Raw genomic sequence first — 27018 nt, 5'->3', positions numbered from 1 at the left:
CAGAGAGTTCACATCCCAGCAGAACTGCCTGTGGCTACCTTTATAAAAAAAAGGGCAGTGAGGAATTGGCTCTGCTTCTTGTTTATGAAATGAGTAATTTCATAAATGTCTCATCGGGCTTCACCATGAAGTGCCCTGTTGTTCTCAGAACTACGAACACCTCCGATTCCCATTTCCGGTCAGGTCTGGACATTCAGTACATCTGGGTTCTTAACCCAAGACTAACTTGCAGCTTTGGAAGAAATGAGTAGTGATAAATAGTCCCCTGGAGAGCTACTTTTATTACAGGTGGCTGCCAATTGGACTCCTTGGGCCAAACGCAGCCATTGGCTAAATTTCATAGGAACCTCAACTTGAGTTCAAAAGGCTTAGCAAGCTGGCCATGCATAATCACCCCTATTCTCAACAACTTGCCATATACAAGGAAGAAAGAGGCAATTATCTAAGTCTGGAATATCTTACCTGATTTAGTTGTCCCGGCCATCAACTTTCACAGTTTTAATTCTAACTTGACTTCTGGGGGCCTCACTCCAGATTTAAGAGGTGGGCATGGTTAAGTGCACTTGGGTGCCTATCATACCTGTCACATTTTGATATATTTTTTTTGGTTTGCTCAAATTTGTAATTTTTGTTTGATGAATAAAATGTAAAAAAAAAAGGATCTTGAGGAGAGGAGACAGGTGGGAAGCAAAATTTGTGTGCCCAAAAGAGAGGTGAACATTTTATATATAGATGTATATGTGGACATAAACAGATAAACATATATAGAAATATGGCCTCCATCTATAGAAATTTGTCTTGCAGATTCCATTATTTATTCATTCATTCATTTATTTATTTATGAGACTTATATACTGCTTTAAGTGCAAGCACTCTCTAAGCGGTGTACACCAGTAAGCAATGTATATATATATTTACATTGCCCCCAACAATCTGGGTCCTCATTTTACCTGCCCCGGAAGGATGGAAGGCTGAGTCAACCTTGAGCCGGTGAGATTTGAACCGCTGACCTGCTGAACACAGTCAGCTAAAGTGGCCTGCAGTACTGCACTCTAACTGCTGCACCACCTCGGTTCTTATTATATTGATTTAGAACCGAAGATACTGAGGTGCATCCAAATTGTCTAATAAATCTGACTCCTAGCAACCTCATTTGTGTCTTGGAAAAAATACGGAAGCGGTTCAACATAACCTTGGAATTTCCTGGTGGTCTCATATCCACCAATTAGCCAAGTTTAATCCTTGCTTAAAATAGGATTGTCCCAGTTTGAAATCCTTCAAAACCAGAGAGGGAGAGAGAAAGAGACTTGTAAGCCATTTTTATTGCTTTAATATTTTAATTTTAATTAGTATTAAGCTTCTTGCACTGTTACCAGTCCCATGTACTTATTATACGTAGAGTGGAAACTTCAGAATGCCATTTAAAGTACAGTCACTAACTTTTCTGGATTAAAAATAGTTAGAAAGGCTAGGAAAAAAATAAGTTTGAAAATACTTCTTGATGTCAGAATATAATCAGGATGGCTGCCAATTGAAGTGACAGTCTAAACAGAAATGGGATGAAGAGCTTGGCCAAGTCTTCGGTGCCAAAATAACAACTTGAGAAGCAAATAAACAAGTCTGAATCCTGAAGGTTTGGGTGCAAAGTGTTCCTTGGATGGTAGCAAGAAATGACCAACACCACATTTGCAGCCCGCTCAAAAGATATAAAGATATTCTGAACATTGAAAACCAGCTGCAGAATTTTGAAGTCAAGAACCAACATATGATGCCAATGAAAGTCATCTATTATAATACATAAAATCATCAACATTTTAAAAAATATATCAACATTTCTTTCCCCCACCTTATTATAATGCCATAAGTCTTAATACAATGTATTATTTCAGGGCAGATTTTAATGCAGTAATCTTTATGCAATGTAATTTTAAAATGTTACACATACTGCTATCTAGAAAACTTAAAAGTATTGAAAATAAAAAGGGAAAAATAGAAGTCCTGACAATTTAGGATTTCAGTGTTTACAAACATAAAATTATTTGACATTTTAAGTTAAGTATAACAGAAAAGAACCGCCACAATTCACACTGAAGTATTAATTATACCTATCTATTCATCATATTTATATGTCCCTCCATTTCACAAAATATTAATATAATAACAGTCTCAGTCTTAACATAAGTACTTAATATTAAAGATCTCCATTGTGGAGCTACTTAGTGTGTGTATGTGTGTTGATAAAAGGAAATCAGACAGATGAGGCAAATGTAATAAAAAATAAGTAAAAAGTAGAAAAAGGGAGGAAAGGGAAATACATTTCCTATTTTGCAATAGTTGTAAGTATATGCATTTAATAAATAAATAAATTATAAATTTTGCCTCCCTTAAAAGCCAGCAACCTTTCTCTATTATGCAAAGCAGACTCTTATAACAGGGGGGCTTACAAGAGCAAAGGAATGACTGTGCCATTTTTGTTTGTATCATTGTTGCCTTTTCAAATAATGCAGAGGTGGAAGTGATTTATTTGGGTACAAGTAGCCCATTTTCAAATCTTCCTTCGGATCTGAATTTCCTTGCATTAACTTACCCAGTTCCAAGGTTCATAAAAAAAACTTGGTAGGACCTTTCCAGATTAACAAAAGGTATTAAACAGCATAGACCTTCATGAACTTTTGTTAGTCTGAAAAGATGCTACCAAACGTTTTTTCATGATTGGCTATTATGGTCTAGCACAGCTGTCTTCCCCTATTAGCCAGATCCATCTCTCTCTTGCCCACATATGGTACCTAATATGGCATTTCATAGTGAGATAGGAGGATCACTTGCCCTACATGCTCTCTACGGCTATTCTATTTACATTGTGCTGATTCTCATTCAACAGTCGCCGTGCAGTTTATCCTCAAGATGGCAGCATTGGAATAATCTGATAAGAATGTATATACTGGAATGTCACGTCAAATCCAATATTTGTTTGTTTTTAATTGTATTATAAATAAAATTTGTAAAAAAAAAAGATGGCAGCATTTGAAAATGCTTCTTTAAAAAGAAGGCAAACAGGTTATGTTTTTAGTCAACATCTGTTAAGGATTTAGTTGCATTTCAAATGTGAACCCCAAACTTTTCTTCTTTTTTTTTTTTTCAGTTCTGAAAACCTGGAAGCACTGGTAGTTCTGAAACCTAGAAATGTTTGCAGTCTCAGTGCAAGACACTGCCTTGATTTGTAAATAGAGCAATGTCTTAAATGCTGTGACATAACTGGCTTTTGAGTGGATGCCATTTCAGACAAATGACTGTCCAGTCTGTTCTTAAAAGCTTCCGGTGTTGGAGCATTCACAGATTCTGGAGGCAGTTTGTTCCAGTGGTTAATTATTTTAACTCTCAGAAAGTTTACCTTAGTTAGAGGTTGCTTCTCTCTTTGATTAGTTTCCATCCGTTGCTTCTTGTCCTGCCTTCAGGCGCTTTGGAGAATAGCTTGACTCCCTCTTCTTTGGGGCAGCCCCTGAGATATTGGAAGACTGCTATCATGTCCCCCCCTTGTCCTTCTCTTCGTTAAACTAGACATACCCAATTCTAGTAACCGTTCCTTGTATGTTTTAGCCTCCAGTCCCCTAATCATCTTTGTTGCTCTTCTCAGTACTCTTTCTAGAGTCTCAACATCTTTTTTTACATTGTGGAGACCAAAACGGGATGCAGTATTCTTGCTTGATCAGGGTTGGACTAGAAGACCTCCGAGGTCCTCTGCAACTCTATTATTCTGTATTTCATTTCCTACCACACTTGCTTTTACAAGTTGCTTTCATTACCCCATAGAAATCAGAGGTGGGGTACTTTCACAACCTGAACAAAAATGGAAAACAATGGGTTTACGTTGTTACAATTTCAAATGCTTTAAATATCTGGACAAGTTCCAGTCAAAGTTAAACACTTTAAAGGTCTGTTATCAAAGAGCAATAACAATGAAGAGTAATAACAAGGCATCTGTAATAAGCCAAAGACTTGCTTACAATAGCTACCTTGACTGATCTCCTAAATGTAAGATCAGCTCTGGTTAACAGTCATATACCGATAGATGACCGTGAGGAAATTCCTCCAAGTCTAAATAATCAGAGTTTGGAGGGTCTCAGACTTGAGTCTTAAGTGGAAATAAGATTTGAACTAAATCCAAATATTTATTTGCTTCTTCCTGGAACTTCATAGGCATATTGGAACATTCATCCTCTGGGGCTGTTTTATGGTTCAGAATATAAAACTGGAGCTAGAATAACCTGTGCTTCATGCAGTCTCCCAAAATTGGAGCAATAACTCTTGAAGTCCTCCAAACATTAGTTATGTATAATTGATAAAGCTGCAGAAGGAGAAATTAATGAAATATATGATTGATCGCAATGTCATTAACTCTTGTCTAATTTTAATAAAATGCAAATAGAAATTTATTTATCTTCTTGGCTTAGCTGACTACTTTACATGATATCTGAGGGGCTGAGCTCCAGAAAGTGCAACCATTAGCTTAATGCAGGGCTCTTCAAACTTGGCCCTTTTATGACTTGTGGACTTCAACTCCCAGAATTCATCAGCCAGGCAAGCCCCTGGCTTAATATGTCCATCTTTGGTTTGCTGCAATGGATAACCCCAATCATAAGACTATGGCTGTAACCATTCTTAACCACATCAGATAAAGATCTAGCAGTTGCATTCATAGGCCCGGATTAAACTAGATTAGCTTTCTCCTTAGCAGTTGTGTATGCAGTTAAACCTGGCTGCCCACGGTTCTCATTCACAGTAGAATATATTCTGTGACCCTGATAATGGGCTAATTCAGTATTCATGCTAAACAATTTGGTGGCTCAGAGGGAATGGAGAAACTTTACCCTTTCAGATCCTTCCTGCCCATTTTAAGCAATCAGCCAATTATTTTGTTTCCATGGTAATGTATTGCTGGCTATTATGCCTGGTCAAAGCTATTAAGGGAGTCTTCCTAAAGAAAGAGAGGAGGGAATTTCATGTGACCCATTCAGAATACCTTCCCGCATAGCAAAACAAGCAGAGTCATAGGCCCCCTGCTTGCAATTTCCCCAGGCCACGACACAGTGGCTCTTCTAAAAATTGCATCTATGCCAAATTTAGCAGAAGTGATCTCCTTGCTGTCTTTGGGAAGGGATGCATTTCCGTTTCTTGAATAGGTCTGCAAAATCCATATGCCACCCATTTCTAACAACGGTGGGTGGTCTACAAATTTAGCATAATATTCACAGCCCTGGTGGAGGATGGCCTTCTAGAGGGGGTGGGTGGATTATTAAAACATTGCAATCCTCTGCCCTTCTGTTTCTAATGGATAAGACTGGTAATTAAGCAAAACCTGCAAACTAATTTAATCCTCTAGCTACAATAGGAAAAGGGAGTTAATCCCCAAATCCCAGCTAGTGGCCTGGTACAGAATTCCTTGATAATGACAATCACACGATCCTTCTAGAAATGTACAGGCAGAGCGACGGTCCCCAAAAAGGAAAACAGACCAAAAAAGTGGAATTAACAAAAATGGACAGCCATACCAGTCTTACATGCTCCCATACCAAATGGGTGGCAATGGACGTAAGAAGTTCTGCCTTTCTGCTTCCGAATGCAGGGAATGTCTTTCTGGAACCCCAAACAAAGCCTTGCATCAAGATGTGCATGGAGAAAAGGTGAAAGGACCATTGAAACTCTTTTGGAATTGCTTAGCATCTTCTTGGTGGAAGGCCAGGAGACGTGTCTGCTTTGTTCCATTGACCAGCGTGTTTCCTGGCAAACGTCCTGATGGGTTTTTGGTTTTACTCCAGAACTGACACTAGACTGTTGAATGGGTCCTCCAAGGCAATCTAGCTGGGAACGATCTGAATGTCTCTCTGGCAAAAACAAACAAGACCAGCCACGGCTCCTGCAGTAAGATGGCCTAGTTAGGTAGTGGAATGTAGCTAGTTTTAACTGATTTCAAAAAAATTAACAGGGCTGCTGCAGAGCAGACAGGAAAGCTGAAGAGAAAAAAAAAAAAAATCCTGAAAGGCTGTTTCTTGTGAAGGATGCCTTCAGTTCAGGAGGTGGAGAAAATTCGCCCCCCCCCCAGGTGTTCTGCATCACTCCTGTTTATTGGCCACCATGATTTTTGTAGCCTAGAGTTGGTAGCCCAAGGTTGACCATGTTAGATTGGGTGAACCAACAGTCCATGTCTAGAGTTTTACCCATTGAGTTAAACTATAAACTGCTTCCTTATCCTCCCAATTACCAGGAAACCATGCCACCAATATTTAACTCTTCTGACAATTATTCAATAGCAATAGCACTTAGACTTATATACCACTTCACAGTGCTTTACAGCCTTCCCTAAGTGGTTTACAGAGACATCGTACTGCCCCCAACAATCTGGGTCCTCATTTTACCAACCTCGGAAGGATGGAAGGCTGAGTCAACCTTCAGCAGGTCAGGATCGAACTGCCAAACTGCTGCCAGTGAGCAGAACTAGCCTGCAATACCGCATTCGAACCATGGCGCCCCCATGCCTTCGTGTTTTGAAGGACAAGTTGGACAAGTTAGAAGCTTGTGCTACAGTTAAATCTGGTTTAATGCATAGCCTTACTGAAGAGTCTGGAAAATGCAGAAGGCTAATTCTGCAAGCAAAGCTTGGCACCCACCCCTGCTCTTTCTGAGCCCACCTCCCTTGTTAGGACCCTTAGATGTGCTGGATTAAATGCCACGAGGCAAAGTTAATGCTATGCTTCATAGTTTATTTATATTTTTATGTAAACATCATTTGCTTGATAGGCACAATATAACAAAAGCTCTAAAGCAACAGAGAACAATTAAAACAAACATTTCAATTTACTTAGTTCAGGTAGATGATGAAGAGAGGCTGTCATAGTTCCATAATCCAAGTTGGGAACTCATTTCCTTTGACTTGATGAATGCAATCAATTAATTGAGAAAAACTTGAATGTAGCTTAGTAACAAGAGCTTGGGGCTCAAAGATTCTGAACTCTGTTCCCCAGTAGTAATACTGATTAGATAAAATGCCTTTTCTACATAGCGAATTCTCCCGGCAGAATTGCAAACTCAAATGTTCCCCACCTCCCTCCAGTTTTCCCCTGCACATTGAAAGCAAGACTTGTTAACGATGGATTTGGAGACTTTTATTTGCCACTGCTTTCCACCTATTTCTTCACCTACATGGGGCATTAGAACCTGTCATACCTCCAATATATTCGGATGTGGGCAGTTAACTCTTTCAAAATTCAAATGATGATATCCCTTTCTAAATTTTCTTGAAAAGCCAGGCTGGAATTATAGGGAAATGAAGTTGCTTTATTGACAGATAGAGAGGATGTAAACCAAGAGTTTGGAGGGAGCTTCCAATGCTTTGGACTCTTTCACCTAATCCAGGAAAAAATGCAGGTCCAGTGAACCTCAGGCACGTAAGATTGAATTCAATGGATCACAGGCACTAGCAGTTTGCATGAATGTTAGGCTATTTTGATTCCGCTTGAAGTTAAAGCCTTTCCCTCTAGCTCATAAAATAGAAGTGCAGGATAGAAGATAAATATTTGGACAGGCGCAATGATGCAAAAAGGTTGGCCCACTCAGTGAGGGTTTACCAATGTCATCTCTGCTCTCCAAAGTCTAGAAGAGGGACCCAAGTGAAGGCTCAGCTGATCTTCTTGGAAGAAGGCAACTTTTGATAGTGGCGTATGTTGGTTAATGACCAAAACAAAGTTTGATTTGATTAATTTTGTAGTGGTAAGCTTGCAATGGCTGCTGCCATTAAAACACATCTAAAATATGGCATTCTATTGGCATTTGTTTGACATGGTCCCTTTCATTCCATCTGTTTTTTGCTTTCTTCTATATTCTTGAAGAGATGGCATTCAGCAGAGATACACTGATTTACTGCAAAAAAGCTATGAGTCACAAAAATGGAATGGTACATGAATGTGCAACAATTGCAATTTAAATGGCTTTCAAAACTGGGTTGAAACCAATCCATGAAGAAAGTAGCTATTATTCATCATTGCTACTGCTAGAGATACCTGGATAATAAGAGAAGGCTGATGATAGAATTAGAACACTGCAGGAATATTATTTTAATGATGGATATAAAATCTCTTGGCAGGGCAGTGAATAACTAGAGAAGGCTCTTATAAACAGCAGTGTGGTTATAATTCTGCCACTGAAATTCCAAAGAAGGGCTTCAATCAAAGCTGTTCATTTTTTACTACTGTGCAAACATTCAGTCTGAAGAAGTTTATACCTGAAAATGATTCAATCAAATATTGAAAGCAAACTGACTTTTAAAAATACATTGGGCAGATGCTTAAATCTTACTGGATCCTTTTGAAGTGATCTGGATTTTTTTTTTTTTTTTGTGGATAGCAAAAATGGCTTTAAAAAAATAATTGAATCAATTTGCTTATTTAATCCAAACTTTTCAGTAAAACTCATGTCAGTTTTATGAGTCAATGCAAATCATTGAATCTAACCAAGTTTCAAAATCAAATCAATCATTTGAATGGATCTGTTTCCCAGTCTAGTTCTGGATCAAGTCTGAAACCTGTTGCAGTCCCAAACTAGTATAGATATTCTGCTACCATTAAAGCCATTTTTTCGCACTTCGGGAAAAGAACACAACTGGAGATTTGAGAGGGTGAAAAAGTAACAATGCAGGAATGGACAAGAGTGTGCTTCTCCTCCTTTCTAAAAACCAATGGCTATAAAATTCCTATTAAATTTGATTGGACTGCACACCTAGCCAAGTGTGGCCATTTTATTTTCTTCCAGCTCTGAAAATTGATATAATTATACAAAATGATGTGTATAAATAATGATAAATTATTCTAACAACTAGATACCTCAACTCCCTTCCTTTCCTTTGGGCTTTTATCATCCTTAACTTGATTTGTTTGCATCGATGGTTTGGTTGATTGACAATTTCGAGGAACTACAGAATATTCTTTGTAAAATGGCTCATTGTCAAAGTCAATCTTTTAGGATCATAACAGAACCCAACTGTTCCGTTCTGAAAAACAGAAAAATACAATTGGAATGTTTAAAATAATATGCTAATCCAAATGCATCTTTCTTTTGAGGAAAGATGTTAGTAATAATTTAGTGGTTCTCCAAGACATTTGGACAAATATTTTCTTTGATTCATGAAGTGGGTAACACAAAAGCTACATAGGAAATCTGCTACATAGGAAATCTATGTTCTCTGTGAGTACAAGATATGGGATCACAGTACTTTGCCTGTAAGAAAAGTGATAATGAGACAAAAATCACGTAAGGTTTACACAAAGCATCAGCATTTGGATATAGCTTTAAGAGACTAATATTTCTTTAAATGTGTTGAGTGGATATAGTTACTCTTGAGCTACCTTTAAGTATTATTAAGAGTGCTGTTTTGCTTAACAATGCTAAAACAAACATTTAGGAGAAGTCATTCCAAAGAATTTTCTTTGTACAATAATATAATTTAGGCAAACCAACTATAAACATTTTGTTGGCAATATTTTCAGTGAACCCAATTTAAATAATTGGTGGAATCTGACCACTATTATTACCATAACAGTTACACAAATCAGTGTGTCTTAGCATTTCGTTGTATACCAAACAATAGTGTACACATGAGGTATTTTCTTGAGAGATGAGAAGAATTTGTTTACAAAGATGATGTGATCTTTACAGAGCAGGAAAAAATGATAATTGCCTACCAGGATAGCCTTAGTTTGTGATTCAAAGGAAGATTTTCCTTCTTTACGCCCATACAGGAGAAGATGCATATTTATTGATACTTCATGGGCAGTTCTCCAAATATGTTCTAGGATAGGGCTTTATGTGCACATGGAGTTATCAAGGGTCACTCTATCATTGCGCAGTTAATGATTATATTTTTCTCATGAAGGAGAACATTGGCCTATACCAGAGGTAGGCAACCTTGGCTCTTCTATGACTCGTGGACTTCAACTCCCAGAATTACTCAGCCAGCATGGCTGGCTCAGGAATTCTGGGAGTTGAAGTCCACGAGTCATAAAAGAGCCAAGGTTGCCTACCCCTGGCTTATACAATGGTTTAAGGCAGTGGTTCTCAACCTGTGGGTCGGGACCCCATTTGGGGTCGAACAACCATTTCACGGGGGTCGCCAAACAAGGTTGTCTGCCATTTTCCCCCCTTTTCTTTGGCCACGCCCCTGGCACCCGGTGATGTATAAGTGGTTGGGGGTCACCACAACATGGGGAACTGTATTATGGGGTCGCGGCATTAGAAAGGTTGAGAACCACTGGTTTAAGGCTTTGTATCAGTTTATCAACAGAGAGGGTCTATTTGTACTAACTTTCCCACCTATTATAAATCACGAGCACAACATTTGCCTGTGGATCAATCGGAACATTTCATAGGGCTGAGGAGAGAGAAAAGTTAAGTGTCACCAAAGAGAAAGCAAATACATTTTAAATAGATTTCTGTGCATATCCCCCCATATTACCAAACTGCTAATTTTCACATGTTTTTCTTCTGTTCAACTGTGTCCAATTCTCAGAGACTGCCTGGGCAAGTCCCTGCAGGGGGCTTTTTGGCAAGGTTTTTCAAAAGTAGTTTGCCACTGCCTCATTCCTAGAGCTGAGAGAAAGTGACTGGCCCGTCCAATGTCACTTGGGTGGTTTGGTGCCCAAAGTGGAACTAGAATTCACAGTTTCCTGGTTTCTAGCCTGATGCTTTAACTACCACATCAAAGTGAATTTCCATTTTAATTTAAAATTGCCTAAATACAGTTGGCAATAGGTAGGGGTTGGTCTGGGCTACAAATTGCATACTTGTGTTTTAAGAGAAGAAAATGCCAATAAGAGTCCAGGCTATGCATGTCTTTAACTATTGTACATATGGACTACAACACTGTCCACAGAACCTAACCTCCTTCCTCTTTCCAAAACCAACCAATCTCAACTCTATCAAAGTGGCTTGAAAATTTGCCTCGGGAATCAACATGGAAATATGTTTGTGTCTCCTATCACTGTAGATGATAATAAGGCTTTTGATAGGTATTCAACAAGACTTTTACAGGCAAACTGGAGACCACAGGATGGAATGTCATAATACTGGGAAAGTCAGAATGGCACTTCAGTTCAAAACATCAATGACCAACACCTGATAGCTCAGCTGACTGCAGACAAAAGGAAAAACAAAACAGCACACACTGTACTAGAGCATTTGGTGCACAAAATGGGTTTCCCCAGTTGTCTTCCCTTCTTCTGCTTTATCAACTCTTCCAGCTCTCATCCCCACCTTTTCCAACTACTGTTGGATGAATGGTATACACTCTTTGTTCTCATTGTCCCCCTCGTGGTCTTCTTCCTCTTCGGCAGCTTCGCTGGTCTCTGTGCTATCGTTGGCCATCTGGGGATGAGACAGAAGCCAAAGGATGCACGTCAGTCAATATAATTCTCTGGCTAATGTGCAAAGCAATCCGCATAATGGAGAAGACCCTAAAGGCGGAGGTATCACCATACCAAAACTTTGTCAAGAATTGCAAAGACAAGATGAAAAGGAAAGAGTGCCCCAATTTTGGGAGTGACCTTTTAGTACAACACCATCATCTCTTACGCTTGCACACCATGCCCAACCAATTCAGGTTTGTGCCATTTTTGAGGTGTGTTGAGTAAAAGGAGAAATGATGGATCCAAGCAGCGATTTGTAAAAGCATGACCCACCAATTGGTAGATCTCCAAATGCATTCCAAACTGATGACTCTCATGGAATTGAAATTTTGCAAACTTTATAGAACATTTCATGACATAAACATTATCCTAAAACCTTTGTGATAGAATACAAATGTCATAAAGCCTCTTCTATAGTCAGTTCCTGTTGTTTAACAATAAAATGTGGGCTATTTTCAAAATAGTCACTTTTCTGAATATCTCCATGAAATTTAAGAACTTTCCCAGTGAAGATAGAACATTGGAAGTTCTGCCATTGTTGAAGGCATTGAGGAATCTGGCAATAAAATACCTCTGAAACAATAACCCAACAGGTCACTTAGGGGGCTAATAAAGGGGGAGGTGGTGCCTTCAATATTCACATATTGATCAATGTAGGATTTGAAATCTGCTGCTTCTTGTAACTTACCAAAGGAGTAGGTGACTTCTCCACATCCAGAATTAATTTTCCTATATTACCTCTGTCATGGATTCTTTGCATTGCTTCCTTCACCTATAATCAACAGATCTTAAATTTTAATCCTCTTTGTGATGCAAAAGCAAAGCAAATCAAAAACAAAAATACCCCCTACAACTGGTATTTGAGCACAAGTATGTTTCCTAGGATATGTATGTATATATAAAAATATGCCTGTGTTGACTTTTAAGCCCAAGAAAGACATGGAACTAATTAAACATCACAAGAAAAGAAAATATTGTATCAGCAGAATATCACAGCACTGAAAAGGCTGCTGTCTAAATCCTGTTTCCTAGGAGTACATGTTTGGAGATTTCTTTTGTGTAAATATGTCTGGCAGAACTAGGAACACAATGCCTTCAGGTTTAGACTAAAGCTCTTAGAATCCTTGAGGATTGTTCATGTGTCAGCCCTACAAGGTATAGCAGATCAGGAAATTCACTCTACAGGAAGATTAGACAGAAACGTTTTGGTGATAGGCTACAGTAACACAATCTCGCAAGTCTACTTATGTTTTCACTTCCGTGTGTCTTTTACATCTGGGGATCAGGAAGAATATGATCTAAGCCTTCTTTCTAATACTTTCCCAACTTTCCTGGGCTTAGCATGTGCTTCTTCTGTCTCTGTTGTTCTAATCATTTCTAGATGCTTTTTCCAAGGTTATCTCCCCACACCGTACAACTTTAGATAATAATAATAATAACGTAATGAAAGCATCTGGAGAGCACCCCTGATGGATACAACTGAAGTGTCATATGCAATCCCATTTCTATCTTCTTGTGAGGATCATGGTAAGATATTTCACTGAGCATCACTTTGGAAAATAAGATCTCTGGATTTCCATTCTGTGCTATGATTTTATAATTGATGGGGCTTCTTTGCTGCTTAATTCCATGATACATGGATTTTGGTAGCAAATTCCTGTAACCACAGAGTTAAATATTACATTTATACATTAGCTCAATTCAAGGGGAAATTTAGGCAGTATACAGTATATATAATAATATGCAGTAAATAATACAACGGCAAAACCAGAAGGCACTGCATTAATGCAATAAAACCAGATTATGACATATGTAGCTATAAAAATATAGAAATACCATTTTGGTGGAAGTCCCAACAAGAGTATCATCTATATTATTCCATTTGCTGCATAATCGTATGCATATGGCAGTTTGCTATGGGCAACTTTCATCCAGTCTGTAGCTCTGAAGTCCCTTAGATGTACCTAAGCTGAAATCTGTCCAAAATACCCCATAAGGCAACAATGGTGACGTTGTAATTGTTAAGAAAACTACATGAACACATCATGAAGATACCGGATTGTAAAGAGACTATTACAAGGCAAGATGGAATGCTTGGTTATTTGTGTCACCATTAGTAATTTCCACACTGTATATGGGCTACAGCTGGAAAACATTTAGTTTCAACTTTCCCCCTTAGTAGGGCTGGATTCACACACTGTCCTAAATCATAATATTCCATGTTTAGTAACTACCCATCTATCATTATATTTCTATCTTCTTTTCTCCCTGTAACTCTCAATTAAAGGTGTTGGGCTGAGAGTACATCATTCAACTTGACATCAAGTGAGGATTTCAACTTGCATCTGCTTTATCCAAGCTCAATGTTAAAAAGTACAACTGGTCTTGAAATGGGAGCTCCAAACCATGTAGGTTATCAGTTCCAAATATGGTTTGTTCAATAACAATTAGGGATTGACTTCATGTAAGCCACCATTATGCCAGACAGCTATTTAACTTGTGGTGCTCCGGATGCATCCTCTTCACCACTTCTTGGGCTCTGTGGTATCCGAAGCAGAACATCCAGATTCAATCACAGCTTTGTTCCATACAATATTAACCATGTGAACTCTAAAGCTTCCTCCTTTCATTATGAATTCAAGATGGACAGTGAATAATATTTATATGTTACTTATACGTAAGGGTGTAGGTCTATACATATGTTGTATATAGTATGTTTTAAATGTGTTATGTATTGTGTACACTTTGAGAGGAAGCAACTAAATTTCATTTTTAATGTGTGCCATTGTGCCCACAGGAAAAAAATGACAACGAAGGCAATCTAATCTAATCTAATCTAATCTAATCTAATCTAATGTTACTTAATGGTTCTCAGCACCCATTCATATGCCAGCCAGCTCAGATCAATGACATCCAACCCGTTTTCTCCCCTAAAGAACTCAGCCACTTTATTGTTCAGCTGAACATTGTGACTTTCAATGGTTTTCAATCCTTGCTTTAATTTGAAATTCCTCTAAAGGTAAAAGAATGATTAACAGCTAACTGCAATTTTACAAGCCCTTAAGTCTACAGAGAACAAATGTTTCAATTGCTTCTACACTATCAAGAGGGAAAAAAAATAATCATGCTGTCTATGTATCATTTGTTCTTTGAAAATATAGCTATGCCTCAGGAGCTATTGTACTCAAATGCCATATTATAGAAAAAAGAAATTACTTGTGCTTTCTGTGACAAAATATGCACTTAATATGGATGAGTGAAAAGAGGAAAGAGGTTGTTAAGGCTTCTATTCACTTTGTTGATGTTTTCACAATACAACAAAGGGATTAATCAAAAGCTATTGAATAAACACAGTTCATTGGGTGACACAACATTGCCAATACCAAATGACGGTTTTGAAACCATTCTGACTGGGTTCCCACCTGTAGTATGTCAGGGTTTGAAAAAGTAAGTTGCAAGAGCCCACGATTATAAAACATGGTTTACAGCTTAGAAGTGAGAGAATTCAACCACTGTAGGGTATCCATCTTAAACAAATAGTTTGTTGCGTGACAAAGAGTCAACAATCAAGGAACATGAATTATCTTAGGTTCTTGTTGAAAGGCTATATCCAACCCAAACCAAATCCAGGGAAACTAAGCTATCATGGGAGCAACAGCTGTGGACAAGGGGGAAAGAAGCCTGAAAGAAATCCAAAAATTCTCCAAGGAAGAAGGTACCTTTTCTTTTAACCTTCACAGAACATCAGATACAAATCCTCTCCTTTAGCAGTGATCCACTAAATTAGCCTTCTGCCTTGTTCAACTGAGATTCCAGTTTTGACATCTCCTGCTGGCTACCCAAGGTAACCCTGGGCCACTTGCAGCCATGATATATGGCACGGGAGAGGACCAAGCTAGATGTGGCTGGTGGTGGAACTGCTACATGAAGATCCCGTTCTCATGATCTGGTTCACACATCATGCAAAGTTTGTTTAAATGTAGTTTGTTGTTAGTTCACAGTTGCCTAAAACATGGTTTAAAACAGACATGTCAAACACAAGGCCCGGGGGCCGGATGCGGCCCACGAAGTGGTTTCATGTGGCCCGCGAAGCCATCCTGGAAACAGTGAGGGATGGCCCCTCTGCCTTGGCCTTGGCCCTGGCCAGCTGGGAGCCAATGTACAATTTTGTGGTGGCCATCTATACTGAAACACATTCAGTCTTAGCTCCACAAGGCCGTGCGGAAACAGTGAGGAACCAGCCCCTGCTGCGTTGGCCCCGCCCCCTGGGTGCATGCTGGGAAGGTGTCACCCATTAGGGTTTAACATGTGAAGACAGCCTCTCTCTTCAACTAAAAGCATTTAAATTTAATCCTAACCCGCTTTCCAAGAATGTTAATCTTCTCTGAAGCATTCCATTCAAATTCCTCTCATTTGACACAGAGGGGGAAAACATACTGATACCTGCTGTTAATAGAAAAAAAATTGGGAAAGAAAAAAAAGCTATGAGAGAGTAAATTTTTTCTTCTCCTTCTGGCTGCTTTTGCCAACATGTAAGCAAAAGAAACCCATTCATACATCTCCAGATTCACGTCCACTTTCTGCCTCTAGTCTAGAGAAATCTGTCATGAGAACTGCAGCCAAATCTAATAGGAAGCACAAGCCAATTGCAAAAAAATGGAATTGTTGCCAAAATGATAGTACATGGAGGGGAAGAAAGCAGCTCTCCATTGTGTTCACGCTCTAGACAACTCACAAAACATAGCATCTGATCATTAGGATCTGTTCCAGTTCAATATTGGGTATGCTTGTATTTTTGTAACTAAATCAGACTTGACATTCATTTCACGGTTAAGTTCTACTTCTGCAAAATTCATGGAAAGACTGGTGTGCACAGTATGAATACTATTATATTCTGTTTGATGGAAATAAGGTGGCAACCATTTTTCTCTGCCAAATTCCAGAACTTCCCATTACACACAATATTCCATCATTCCTGAGGGACAGCTATCTGATAACCAATTATTTGAACGTGTAGAATAATCTTTCTACTTGGATGATCAGAGTTTAATGTAAGAATGGGTATTATTATTATTTTTTGCGTTTGAATAATTTTCTCTCAGAAAAAAAACATGTTTTCTTTGCTCCTCCATTTTGCCTCACAAGGAATGCTCAAAAGACTATTAACTGATTTTGTACAAGAGTTTAAAGCTGACCTTTGACTGCAAACTGCTCCAGTTCTCACAGGAGATTAGAACATTCACATAAAGGAATGCATTTGCATTATTAATAATACTAACGGTGATAAAATGTAACCGCCAAACTAGATAGCAGCACCAGGTCAATTTTGTTAACTCTCAAAAAACTCAGGAGTAGACCCAGTTGGAAATTTCAGGGGTGAACGCCAAAGTCAAAAGATAAAACATCATCCTGGATTAAGTTAATAACAAATTATACTGTTTCCAGAAATAGTAACGACCAAGTGATTATCAGGAGCGGGAGTATGACTTTATTTTACAATTCTTTGAAAAGTATTCAAAGCCTGAAATAAACAGAAGAGCAAAACCATCACTGGATAAATCTGAGACAATAGCTGGGTTCCTTCAGCACAGTTGGACATAATCCATGATCCAAGGATCACAGCGCTGAGTTCTCGTAACACGCTGAGCCAAACACAAATAAAGCCAACTAGAAAGCTTTAAACATGTCCTTCAGGAAATACCCCAGTAATGTTGTATTAAAGACTACTTGTAGCACATCCAAATCAGTGGGATATTTTCTACATCCACAAAGTCAACATTTGGAGTTAAAGAAGCCTACTCATATCTGACTACTGTCTCTATAGTAAACTCAGACACGCAAGCATTTTTCACTTAACACCTGGCAGAATAAAGTATGTTTTTTTAAAATTATTCCCTAAAGCAGAAAAGGAGAATTTTTGGTCTTTGTAACTTTAGAGAAGGCGAAGAGCTACCGGTACTAAATTTGCTTATGCTGCTTGTGGTGAAGTTTGGAAGTCACTTCTTTATGTATTTTTTTTTCTCTCTTTCTGTATTATATTTTTATCTTTTTCTTCTTTTTCCCTTTTACTTTTTACAACTATTCAATTTTTTCTTTCTTTAAATTTAATTTATATTTTACCATAATTAAAAGGTTCTTAATAAAGTGGCATATGAATGCTCGAAATGGGAGGTGGATATAAGATTAGCCAAGTTTCTTGTAAGAATTTCACACATTCCAAGGTGAAAAAGGCTTGTGGGTCCTGAGTTTATTACAGAGATAGTAGTCAGATATTAGTAGGCAATGCTCCTTTAACCCCAAAGGTTGACTTTGTTGATGTGGAAAAATATCCCACTGATTTGGAAGTGCTACAGGTAGCCTTTAATACAACATTACTGGGACATTTTCTGAAGGACATATTTAAAGCTTTCAAGTCCACGCAGGTGAGAGAAGAGTTAAAGGAGGCATTTTTGGTCTGTTGTTCTTCTCCCTGTCTGCTTTACCCCAGTGCTGCTAAGGAACAAGCAACTAAAACATGCCGCTGCAATTTATGAGGATCAGGTCTCCATGGTTACAGGTCACGTGGCCTAAAATTACAAGCTTTTAGCGTCAGAGTTACTTTGGTAACGCCAATGGCGCAGGTAGTTCATCCAGATCTTGTCCAAACTGATAAAGCATCTGTCTGGTTTTCTGTTTTGATGCTCAGCCAACTGCTGGCATTAACCCACAGACAGCAAGCATTTTATGCTGTGACAAGAACTCCTAAACGTCCCAACTGTTCACTGAATATATGAAGAAGCATAGAATCACAGCCAATGACTATGTTCCCACAACATACTTGGGTAGGCTAATGAAAGATTTAGGAGTTAGATTGGCTAGCTTTAATCTTAGTTCATTGTGGCTCTGTCGATTATGCAAATCGAACTTATTTGATTGTACAATCTGAACCCTTTAGAGTGGATTAAAATTGGTAATAAAATCAGTAATGTGTGATGTGTGGACACAGACACCAAGATCTGATTAGTCTCTGTCTAGCTCCACTCGGTCCACTGTGTATGTGATATTAATGGAAACCCAAACTTCCTGTGTGTGTACATACACAATTCCTGTGTGCGTACATACACAAACAACCAAAAGCAGTAAGATTCTTGAAAAGAAAGGAAGGGTGGATGATGATGTTGAACAGAAGGATGTTCAACTCTATTTCTTCTCATGATTCCAAGGGTTATTATCACCACCTACTGTTTTGTTTACATTCAGGCATCTCTGTCTACATATTCCTAATAGCTTGTTTTATTTCTAAATGGTTTGGAGGAGATTTATTATCCTGAATGGCGGGATATAAAGAACTGTAAATAAAACAACAACCAATAACTTCAGTTCTTATCATCGTTACAGTCAACACAAATGAAGGGGGGGGGGAAGTGTGTAAAAACTCTGAAGTTACCCAAACCAATTCAGCACACCAGATGAAAGGGAAATGAAGAGAAAGGCAAAACATTGAAAAAAGGGTCCAAAAATTTCAGTAGCCCAAACAGTCAACCAAAGTTTTGAACTTTTCTCTTCCTTCCTAGCCTTAAATCATTTTACCCAATGAAGTATTTCGTAACATCCCTAGACAATCCTCATATCAATTCCTGTGCTATGAACTGAACACGTTAACTTACATAATCAAGGATGTTCACAAGACCACCAGGCAGACTATACCAGGAAATCAACGGAAGGCTAAAACTACTTTTATCTAGATTACCTATATTCAGAAAACTTTGCAAGTTCGATTGGGCTGTACCTCTTCCTCTTCCTTATAATCCTTAAACACATTTGCTCTGGCTAGATTTAACACATTCCCTTTAGCAGTTATCAACAATAAATACCAATAAAGGAAAAAAAATCCCTCCCACAAATGACTTTGCTCCAGTGACTCCCATAGAGGAAGTTGTATTGTAATTTTTATTAATACCTCTGTGTGAGGTATTAATCCAGCCACTCATAAAGGAATTTCCAGGAAGAGACAGCCAATAATACATCTCCTATCTTTCAGCAGACCATAAAATTAGTATTGCCCATGGTATAGCCATTTTTTGCCTAGCTGCTACAAGAGAAAGGCAACAAATATTGTTCAATAGAACTGCAATTCTCAGATACCTTAACAATTTTCTCCCTTCCCTTCAAAACTTCAATTGCTACCACTACAACGAAGATCCCACCACTTGTCATTCTGAATAGTGGGACTATCAGATTGACCTTCCACTTTCCTGTTATATTTAAGAACATGGGAAAGCTGGAACACAAAGAAGATAATTCTCCCTATACCTGCAAGTGAGACTAGGTCTAGGTCAACAGCAGCACAGTGAATTTAACAACCATAATTGCTTTTTCATGACCAGGATTGTGTGCTCCATTATAACTGTCACTATTAATATCTTGGCAATGACATTTTACACCAGGGGTAATATCTCAAATATCAATAAGGTTTATATTTGACCTTCTGCATCACAATGCTAAGGGGGAATATATTACATTTAGAGTGGCTGAGAGAGGGGGTTATGGGAAATCATGTGTAGAATTCAATCATGTAGCCAATACATATTTGAATTCCAAAATGTTTTGCTCATCCTTCTAAAATATTAACACTCTTGGTTTTTTTCATGCAGAGTTAGGCTTTTGGCAGAGAACTGCTGGAGTTTATTCTTATCATTTTTTTAAACTACAAAGTAATGAAACAAGTCAGTCTGCAGCACCAGCTGCCTGGCATAAAAGTCAGTAATAATAGTCATTTAAAAACCAGCACAGAGCAAAATGTTTGGTAGAAGCCACGAAACAAGAAAATGTTATTAGCATTTTCATAGAATCATTGATGAGATGAATTTTGGAATCCAGATAATCAAATACACATGGTACAACTGTAAAAAGAAAAAAAATCCTAACTCTACTTAGGGCATATTTGAACAAAATGCTACATTACAGATAGAAAAGAATATTTATAGCTCAGGGTTGAATTGTGGAGTCCTTGGCACTCTTTGATCTTGGCTGTTCTCTTGCAGACATTTTATTACCAAACTAGGTAACATTATCAGTACTGGAACAGGCTGGCAAATCCACCTCCTGCTTCTTCCTTCTAAGTAGTATAGTAACCTCCCTGTTTAACTATTCAGAAATGAACAGTAACATTTTAAATTGGAGCACCAATTTAAAATACCCTTGCTGATAGATTAAAACCACCAAGGATTCAATTTCAAATAGGGAAATGCTATTTCCTGCGCACATATTAAGCAATGAAATTAGATTCCACCTGGGTACACAATTCCACTGGCAAGAACAAAGGAACAAACTGATCATAATGTGTCACATTCTAGTGGAGATTAAAATGTACATACACCGTGATGGTGGTGGAATTACAGTCACAAGAAAAAACAAACTCTTTCTCTAAATCAAAACCTCTCTAAATGTCTCCTAAAGGCTTTTTCAAATTTGAGGGTAAAGGCAACTTTAAAGGTTCTGGAAAGTAATGGATATATGGATGAGCACTGGGATCCTGGCTTACATCTGTTTTGTTCTTAAATTTAATTAGTAATTAGAATTTGTCCAGAGCTGTGAATATTTAGAAATATTGTTTCTGCCAGATGATGTAGACCACGGGGTCTTCAGACTTGGCCCTTTTATGACTTGTGGACTTCAACTCCCAGAATTCTGCTGGCTGAGGAATTCTGGGAGTTGAAGTCCACAAGTCATAAAAGGGCCAAGTTTGAAGACCCCTGGTGTAGATAATCCCATCTCTCTCTATTTTTATTATAGTTAATTTCAAGTTGAGTAAACTGAGATAACCTCTGTCATTCTTAGTATCTAACTGACAGTTTGTTCCTAACATTCACCTTCAAAGATGAGTTCTTATTGGTTGGTTCCAGGCTTATAAATATTTCCTACTTTAATTCTTCTTACCAAAATTTGCCAAAAATAATAATGGTAAATTGATAGGCACACTCAAAGCTCAGTTTTCTACTAATGCTGATCGCTTCTGAAGCCAGCTCACTTGATTACAGGAGCCACTGCTGTGCTGGAAGAAAATAAGAGGGGTAGCGCTGATCCATCATCCAAATTTATTAGTAGACTTTGAACATCCAATGTTTACTTAATAGTGAAACCAGAACAGGAAGACAGTTTCACATTGCAAAGCAAATGACAAAGTGGAATGCTAGCACATCACTCTCCTTGGTCTTTTTCCCACTGAGAGATTGATCTGCATGACAAAGGAAATGTTGTCATGGAAATATCAAGCATGAATGTACAGTACATTTCATTAGTTTAGCAGCAAACCTTAGGGGAGAAAATTAACAAAATCAGTCTTCTATTTCTAACATTTAGTTTGACAATGTGAACTTTACCATAATAAAGCAACCAACATACTGAGTTAATATCCACCCATACATAACTGATATAGATGGATGTAGTTATTAGGTTTTATTTCCCACGGATACCTGTGGTATTTGTTCACACAGTCAGTTGTCAGTAAAAACACCTCATAGCAGAACAGTCATGATATTGTATTAGGCCAGAAATTCGAAACACACAAGGCAGAGAGAACAATCAATAACGAAAGTAGTAGATTCAAAGTCCCTCAGGGTCTGCAGACCCTTCACTTACAAGACTGGCTTTGAGACAAACTAGAATCTCTCCCGTCAGAAAATTTCATGCTTTGCAGTACCAGCTGGGAATCTAAGACAAAATGCTTGAGAGTAGCTTCAATTGGAGATGGTTGATTGAGCCTTGGAGGAGTATAGAGCAGAAGATTTCAAACATCCCTGTGGCCTCAATTGGAACAAAAACTAGCTGGGCCCGAGTGTTCAACTCCTAATGATCTGTCCAGGGTCCTGAAAGCTGATTCTCGTTCAATGCTTTTTCTTAACTACTTGAATCTTCACAGGAAATGTTTTGTGTGATTTCTCTGCATTGGCAATTGGAAATTTGGATTGAAAACTGCTTGCAGATTACATCATTCATTTGTTTGTGTGTGTGTGTGTGTGTATGTGTGTGTGTGTGTGTTTTCTGAGGTTTTCGCGGGTGTTTGTATGTAGGTCTTTGGCTATTCAGGTTTTCTCCCGCGTAAAATTGGAAGTGTCTTGGCAACGTTTCAACAAAGTCCCATTCATCATCTTCAGGCTGGTGTTTTCGGCTTCGTGCTTCTAGGAACAATGTGTGATCGTAGCTGTTTCTTCCTTTTAACTGCCAGTGGGGGTATGAACTGATTGGATGGAAGCTTGGCTGTGTTCTGATTGGGTGGAGGTGTGTTCTGATTCATTAGGGGCTTTGATAGAGTCTATCCATACAGCTGATGAGCCTTGATGGTTTTATTTTACCTTATTTTATTGTTTTATTTTATTTTTTGCTATGTAATCTCTGAGACCCTTAGATTCCAATGATGAAATGACAACAGCACTCTTAATGTGGCAACTCAGGAAAAACCTCAGACTGATAATTGAAAAATAAATGTATATCTTAAGGAGGAAAGGAAAGGACAAGGATAATTATAAGGTTTAATGTGTTTTTTTAATTTCCCCACCAGATGACAGTGAGTAGGTTTGATGAATGAGCTAGATGATAGTCTTGAACAGACTGTATTTATCTACTTCTCAAGCTAATGTCAGAGTGATAGGAGAGACTGCTGCCAAATGGTATGAAGTGTTACCAAACAAATGGAAGAATGTTATTTTGTAAGATAGCATGACACCACTTACAAACAAGCATAAGAACGTCTATGACTCTTTAGGTTTCACTCCATTTCTAATTTCCCAATTTTGTTTTGCCCCATGCCTACTTATCTTACATTTTTAAAACCTGCACTAAAACTTATACATTTTCTTGAAGGCTTATTCCAATAGATCTTATTTTAATATATCTTTCATATTATGGCAGCGGGCCTGGGAGCCCCAGGGGAGGGGGAAACTCAAGAGGTGGCTCCCTTATTATTAACATCCATCTGTCTATTAGTCTCTTTTTTTGTTTCTGCTTTTATAATTTCTCATTTTTTTAATATTTAAGTAATGGTTTTAACTAATGATTGTCTTATTCATTTACTGATTTTACTGTATGGAGCCCAGAGTCACTTTCTGTGAGATGGTCAAGGATATAAATTTGATTAATAAATAAATCGATATTCTCATTACGGGACACAACAAAGCATGACGTTTTTAGATGTCCTTTCTCAAGTCTTTAACTCCCCCTCAAGATACTAACCTTTTTCTACCTAAGTCCTCACTTCTTTCTTCAGTCCACTTTTTTTTTCTTTTTGACCCATTCAGCCTGAGTTCTTTTCTCTGTAAAGCATTGCCCTTGGCTGGGGCTCTTTTCCTACCTGTTTTTCCCCATGTCTGCCTTTTGATCTCCAGGTGTGCTAGACCAATGTTTCTTAACCTGGGCAAATTTCAGATGTTTGTACTAAGTCCAAGAATTCTCTATTCATCCTGGCCATTGCTGAGTGATCTGGGAATTGAAGTCAATACTTAATGGAAGTTGTTCAGGTTGGAAAATTCTATGCCAGATAAAGCATCCCACCTTTAACCAGCATGGCTGGCTGAAACATTTATAGTACGTCTTGTCCAACACTCTATGGGAAGGCTGCCATGTCTACAAGCATTGCGTATAAGCTTTTTGTGACAATAAGCTAGAAAATCCATAGTAAGATACAACTGACAGCAAAGTACACATGACCGAAAAGCATTCAAGTTTTTTTAAAAAATAGGAAATGCCAATGTTTAAACAAGCTACACTGTGTATGCTAATAATTAAATCATTTGAACATAAAACCAGGAAATGGGATCCTTGCTTTTTTCATCTCTATGCAATGAGTTACATTTTAAAAATACACACTTATAAAATCCCAATGCTCCCAGTGTTGATATCTGAAGTGTGCAGATGAAATGTCTATGATATATTTTAATAATGCATTGTTTAAAAAACAAACCAAAAGAAATATATCAGGAAAGGAAGGAAAAAAAAATAAGACCTTACCTCTTCCAGTGCCCACAGTGAATCAATCACTGGTTTGATCTTCTTCTCGTTGTAAAGTTTTATGAGATTGTCCATTACTTTAGTGACAAGGCTACTTCGGCCCTGTTTGAAAAGCAGGTTCAACAGAGAAAATCCAGCCATGACTTTGTTTTCTTCGTAGAGTTTGATAGGATTTACTTTCTCCACTTGCCACCACTAAGGGCACACAAGTTGTATCAAGATTAGAACCAAGGTATTCCATGTGCATATTATACTGGAGATGCATGATGTACCCCATACTCACTCACTCACTCACTCACTCACTCACTCACTCACACAGGCACTCAATGTACAGGAGAGAGGAGGCCAGAGGAGCTGAAGCACGAACTTCAATGCTTCAGCATACTGGAGAATTTAAAAAAGCAACAACCATGAAACGAAGGTAAATCCAGGTGAACCACTAAGATACAGGCACTTCAGTCTCAGCCTTTTGCTCCTAAGACCTACTAGCTTGCTCTCTCAACTTTCACATAAAAAAGGAGAAACTCTTCCTTCTCAAATCTAGGTTAGGAGAAAACTGAATGGGTTCCCACATTGCAATAAGCCAGAGTTAAATATAATGAAGAAGACACCATGGCTTGGTTGATAAATCACCCTAGACCATACATAACAGTTTAAAAACCACAATGGCTGAATCTGCAGTGACACACTAAGCCAAAGTGAAAGACTAGAATGGATTAGCCAGTGTGAACCTAGTAAGGATGTTCAGACATCATTCAATTCATCCATCCATCCATCCATCCATCCATCCATCCATCCAATCATTTTGTGACAATGTACTTTGATTTACGTTTTTACTTTTTTAGCCAATGAAAGTGAAGCCATTGCAGGATGAACATTTTTGACTTTACTTTAGCCCACCAACCCTTTCAAAGCTCCCAGAATGGATGGTCAAATTGTTCAAGATTTTCTTTTTACATTTTTGGAACTGGTTGTGAGATTAAAAGCAAAATTGTTGGAAATTTAAGACGCCCTTTCACACCTTAATGCTTCCCCACCCCTGCAGAGCTTGATTTTCTCCACTTTCGAAATGCAGCTCCTACTGGGCCACAAAAGGTACAAGAAGTAGCAACTGTACACCTCTGCATTAATACAATATTTGAATTCAGCCATGATGCCTAGCCATTAAAAAAAGGTTGTGGCTCACTGAGATTTGTAAATTAAGCACATATGGTTATTCAACAAATCAATATTAAAATACACAAGGATTCAATGATTTAAGCAACACCTCCTTGCCATTTCTTTATGGGTACAAATAAGGAACTACCATATTTTCTGACATATAAGATGACTTTCTAATGCATGGAAATCGGCGCCGAAGTCGGGGGTCGTCTTATATGCCGAGTCGTCTTATACGCCAGAAATTACAGTAGTTTCCAGCATATAAGATGACTTTCTAGGCATGGAAATCAGCGCCGAAGTCGGGGGTCGTCTTATACACCGAGTCGTCCTACATGCCGGAAAATACGGTAACAAACCTAATGGAACATTCCTACCTCCACTGCAGATAATGCCTAGTTTAGATCTGAGTCTGCAAAAGACGAGTCATGCTGTTAAAGGCAGAGAGGGGAGGAAACAGCAAGGAAAAGAAGACTTGGAGCCCGGCACATACAAATAAGCTCTAACAAAACCAGAAAGGCCTTATACTTACTGATTTGGCAAAGCTGAAGAAACTTTTGGTTTCCCCAGTAACCATGTTTGATGAGCCTAGAAAACAGTGACAAGAATGAAGAGAGGGGGTAAAGCAAAAGAAGAAATGTGAGCACAGAAGTAGATCTATAGGTCACAAGGATAAAGCAGGAGAATATTGATATCCTGTGTCAAAATCATAAAACAACGTCTCTGGTTCTCCATAAAGGTCTCATTGAAAAAGGCTGTCTTGTCTACTGTTGGGGTTTAATTCGACTCACATGTTGTGCTCTTAATGATGCCATCAGAAGGAGAAAACTCCAACTGTCTTTCCCCAAATAACCTTCTGCTACTCTTAGGGCCATAGAACGAACGCCTAACTCATGCACTCCTTATCTAGTGGAGCTTTCAGCATTAATGCTGCAAGTCTTCTGGCAAACAGTGTGCATGATTTTCATCCTCTTTTGGGTGAGTCATGTTACTGGCAAGATGATATCTCAAGGACATAGGAGCCCTAGACTCCATGTCCCTGGGATGTCCTTCTGCAGTATTCTAGGTACAACACAATGAAGGAAAATGAGGTAGAGTCTAATAGATCTTATGATATCTGCTCTGTCCCTCATTAGTTTCAGAGAATGCTGAGAAAGAAGCAGCTGATGAGCAAAGAAGACCTTTTCATGATAAGTTTGATTACGCTCGATGTAAATTTGTAATGTTTTGGTTTTAATAAGAAATTGGAGTAAGTTTGACTTGTCTGGCTTATTATAACATAATGAAATGAGATCCTTGGAGAGAAAGAGGGAAAATTTGTGCAAACATCAAATTTAAAATTTTGATGCCTTTGATAGACTATCGCCCAAGGTTCTGTGAGTTCCATGCTATCAATCAACATGCTTAACAGTTAACATTTCTTTTC

The 27018-nt window shown here is 38.3% G+C and overlaps 1 protein-coding gene across 1 annotated transcript in view; it reads right to left on the bottom strand.

The window, feature by feature from the left end:
• Positions 1 to 10181: 10181 nt before the first annotated feature.
• The window catches only part of VAT1L (vesicle amine transport 1 like), a 35865-nt gene continuing 19028 nt past the window's right edge, over positions 10182 to 27018 (bottom strand). The window contains exons 6-9 of the mRNA XM_039327552.1: positions 26125 to 26180; positions 24435 to 24629; positions 12139 to 12222; positions 10182 to 11409 (exon numbers count right to left, since the gene is read on the bottom strand). Of these exons, the coding sequence (XP_039183486.1) occupies positions 11308 to 11409; positions 12139 to 12222; positions 24435 to 24629; positions 26125 to 26180 (437 nt within the window). The 3' untranslated portion in view covers positions 10182 to 11307. The remainder of the gene's footprint in view (positions 11410 to 12138; positions 12223 to 24434; positions 24630 to 26124; positions 26181 to 27018) is intronic.

The sequence above is a fragment of the Crotalus tigris genome, unplaced genomic scaffold, assembly GCF_016545835.1.
Source record: "Crotalus tigris isolate CLP2741 ecotype Arizona unplaced genomic scaffold, ASM1654583v1 scf7180000024362.2655971311:6658466, whole genome shotgun sequence".
In the NCBI taxonomy this organism is placed as follows: Eukaryota; Metazoa; Chordata; class Lepidosauria; order Squamata; family Viperidae; genus Crotalus; species Crotalus tigris.
The sequence above is the reverse complement of the archived record's forward strand: the minus strand, read 5'-3'. Positions and strand labels throughout refer to the sequence as shown.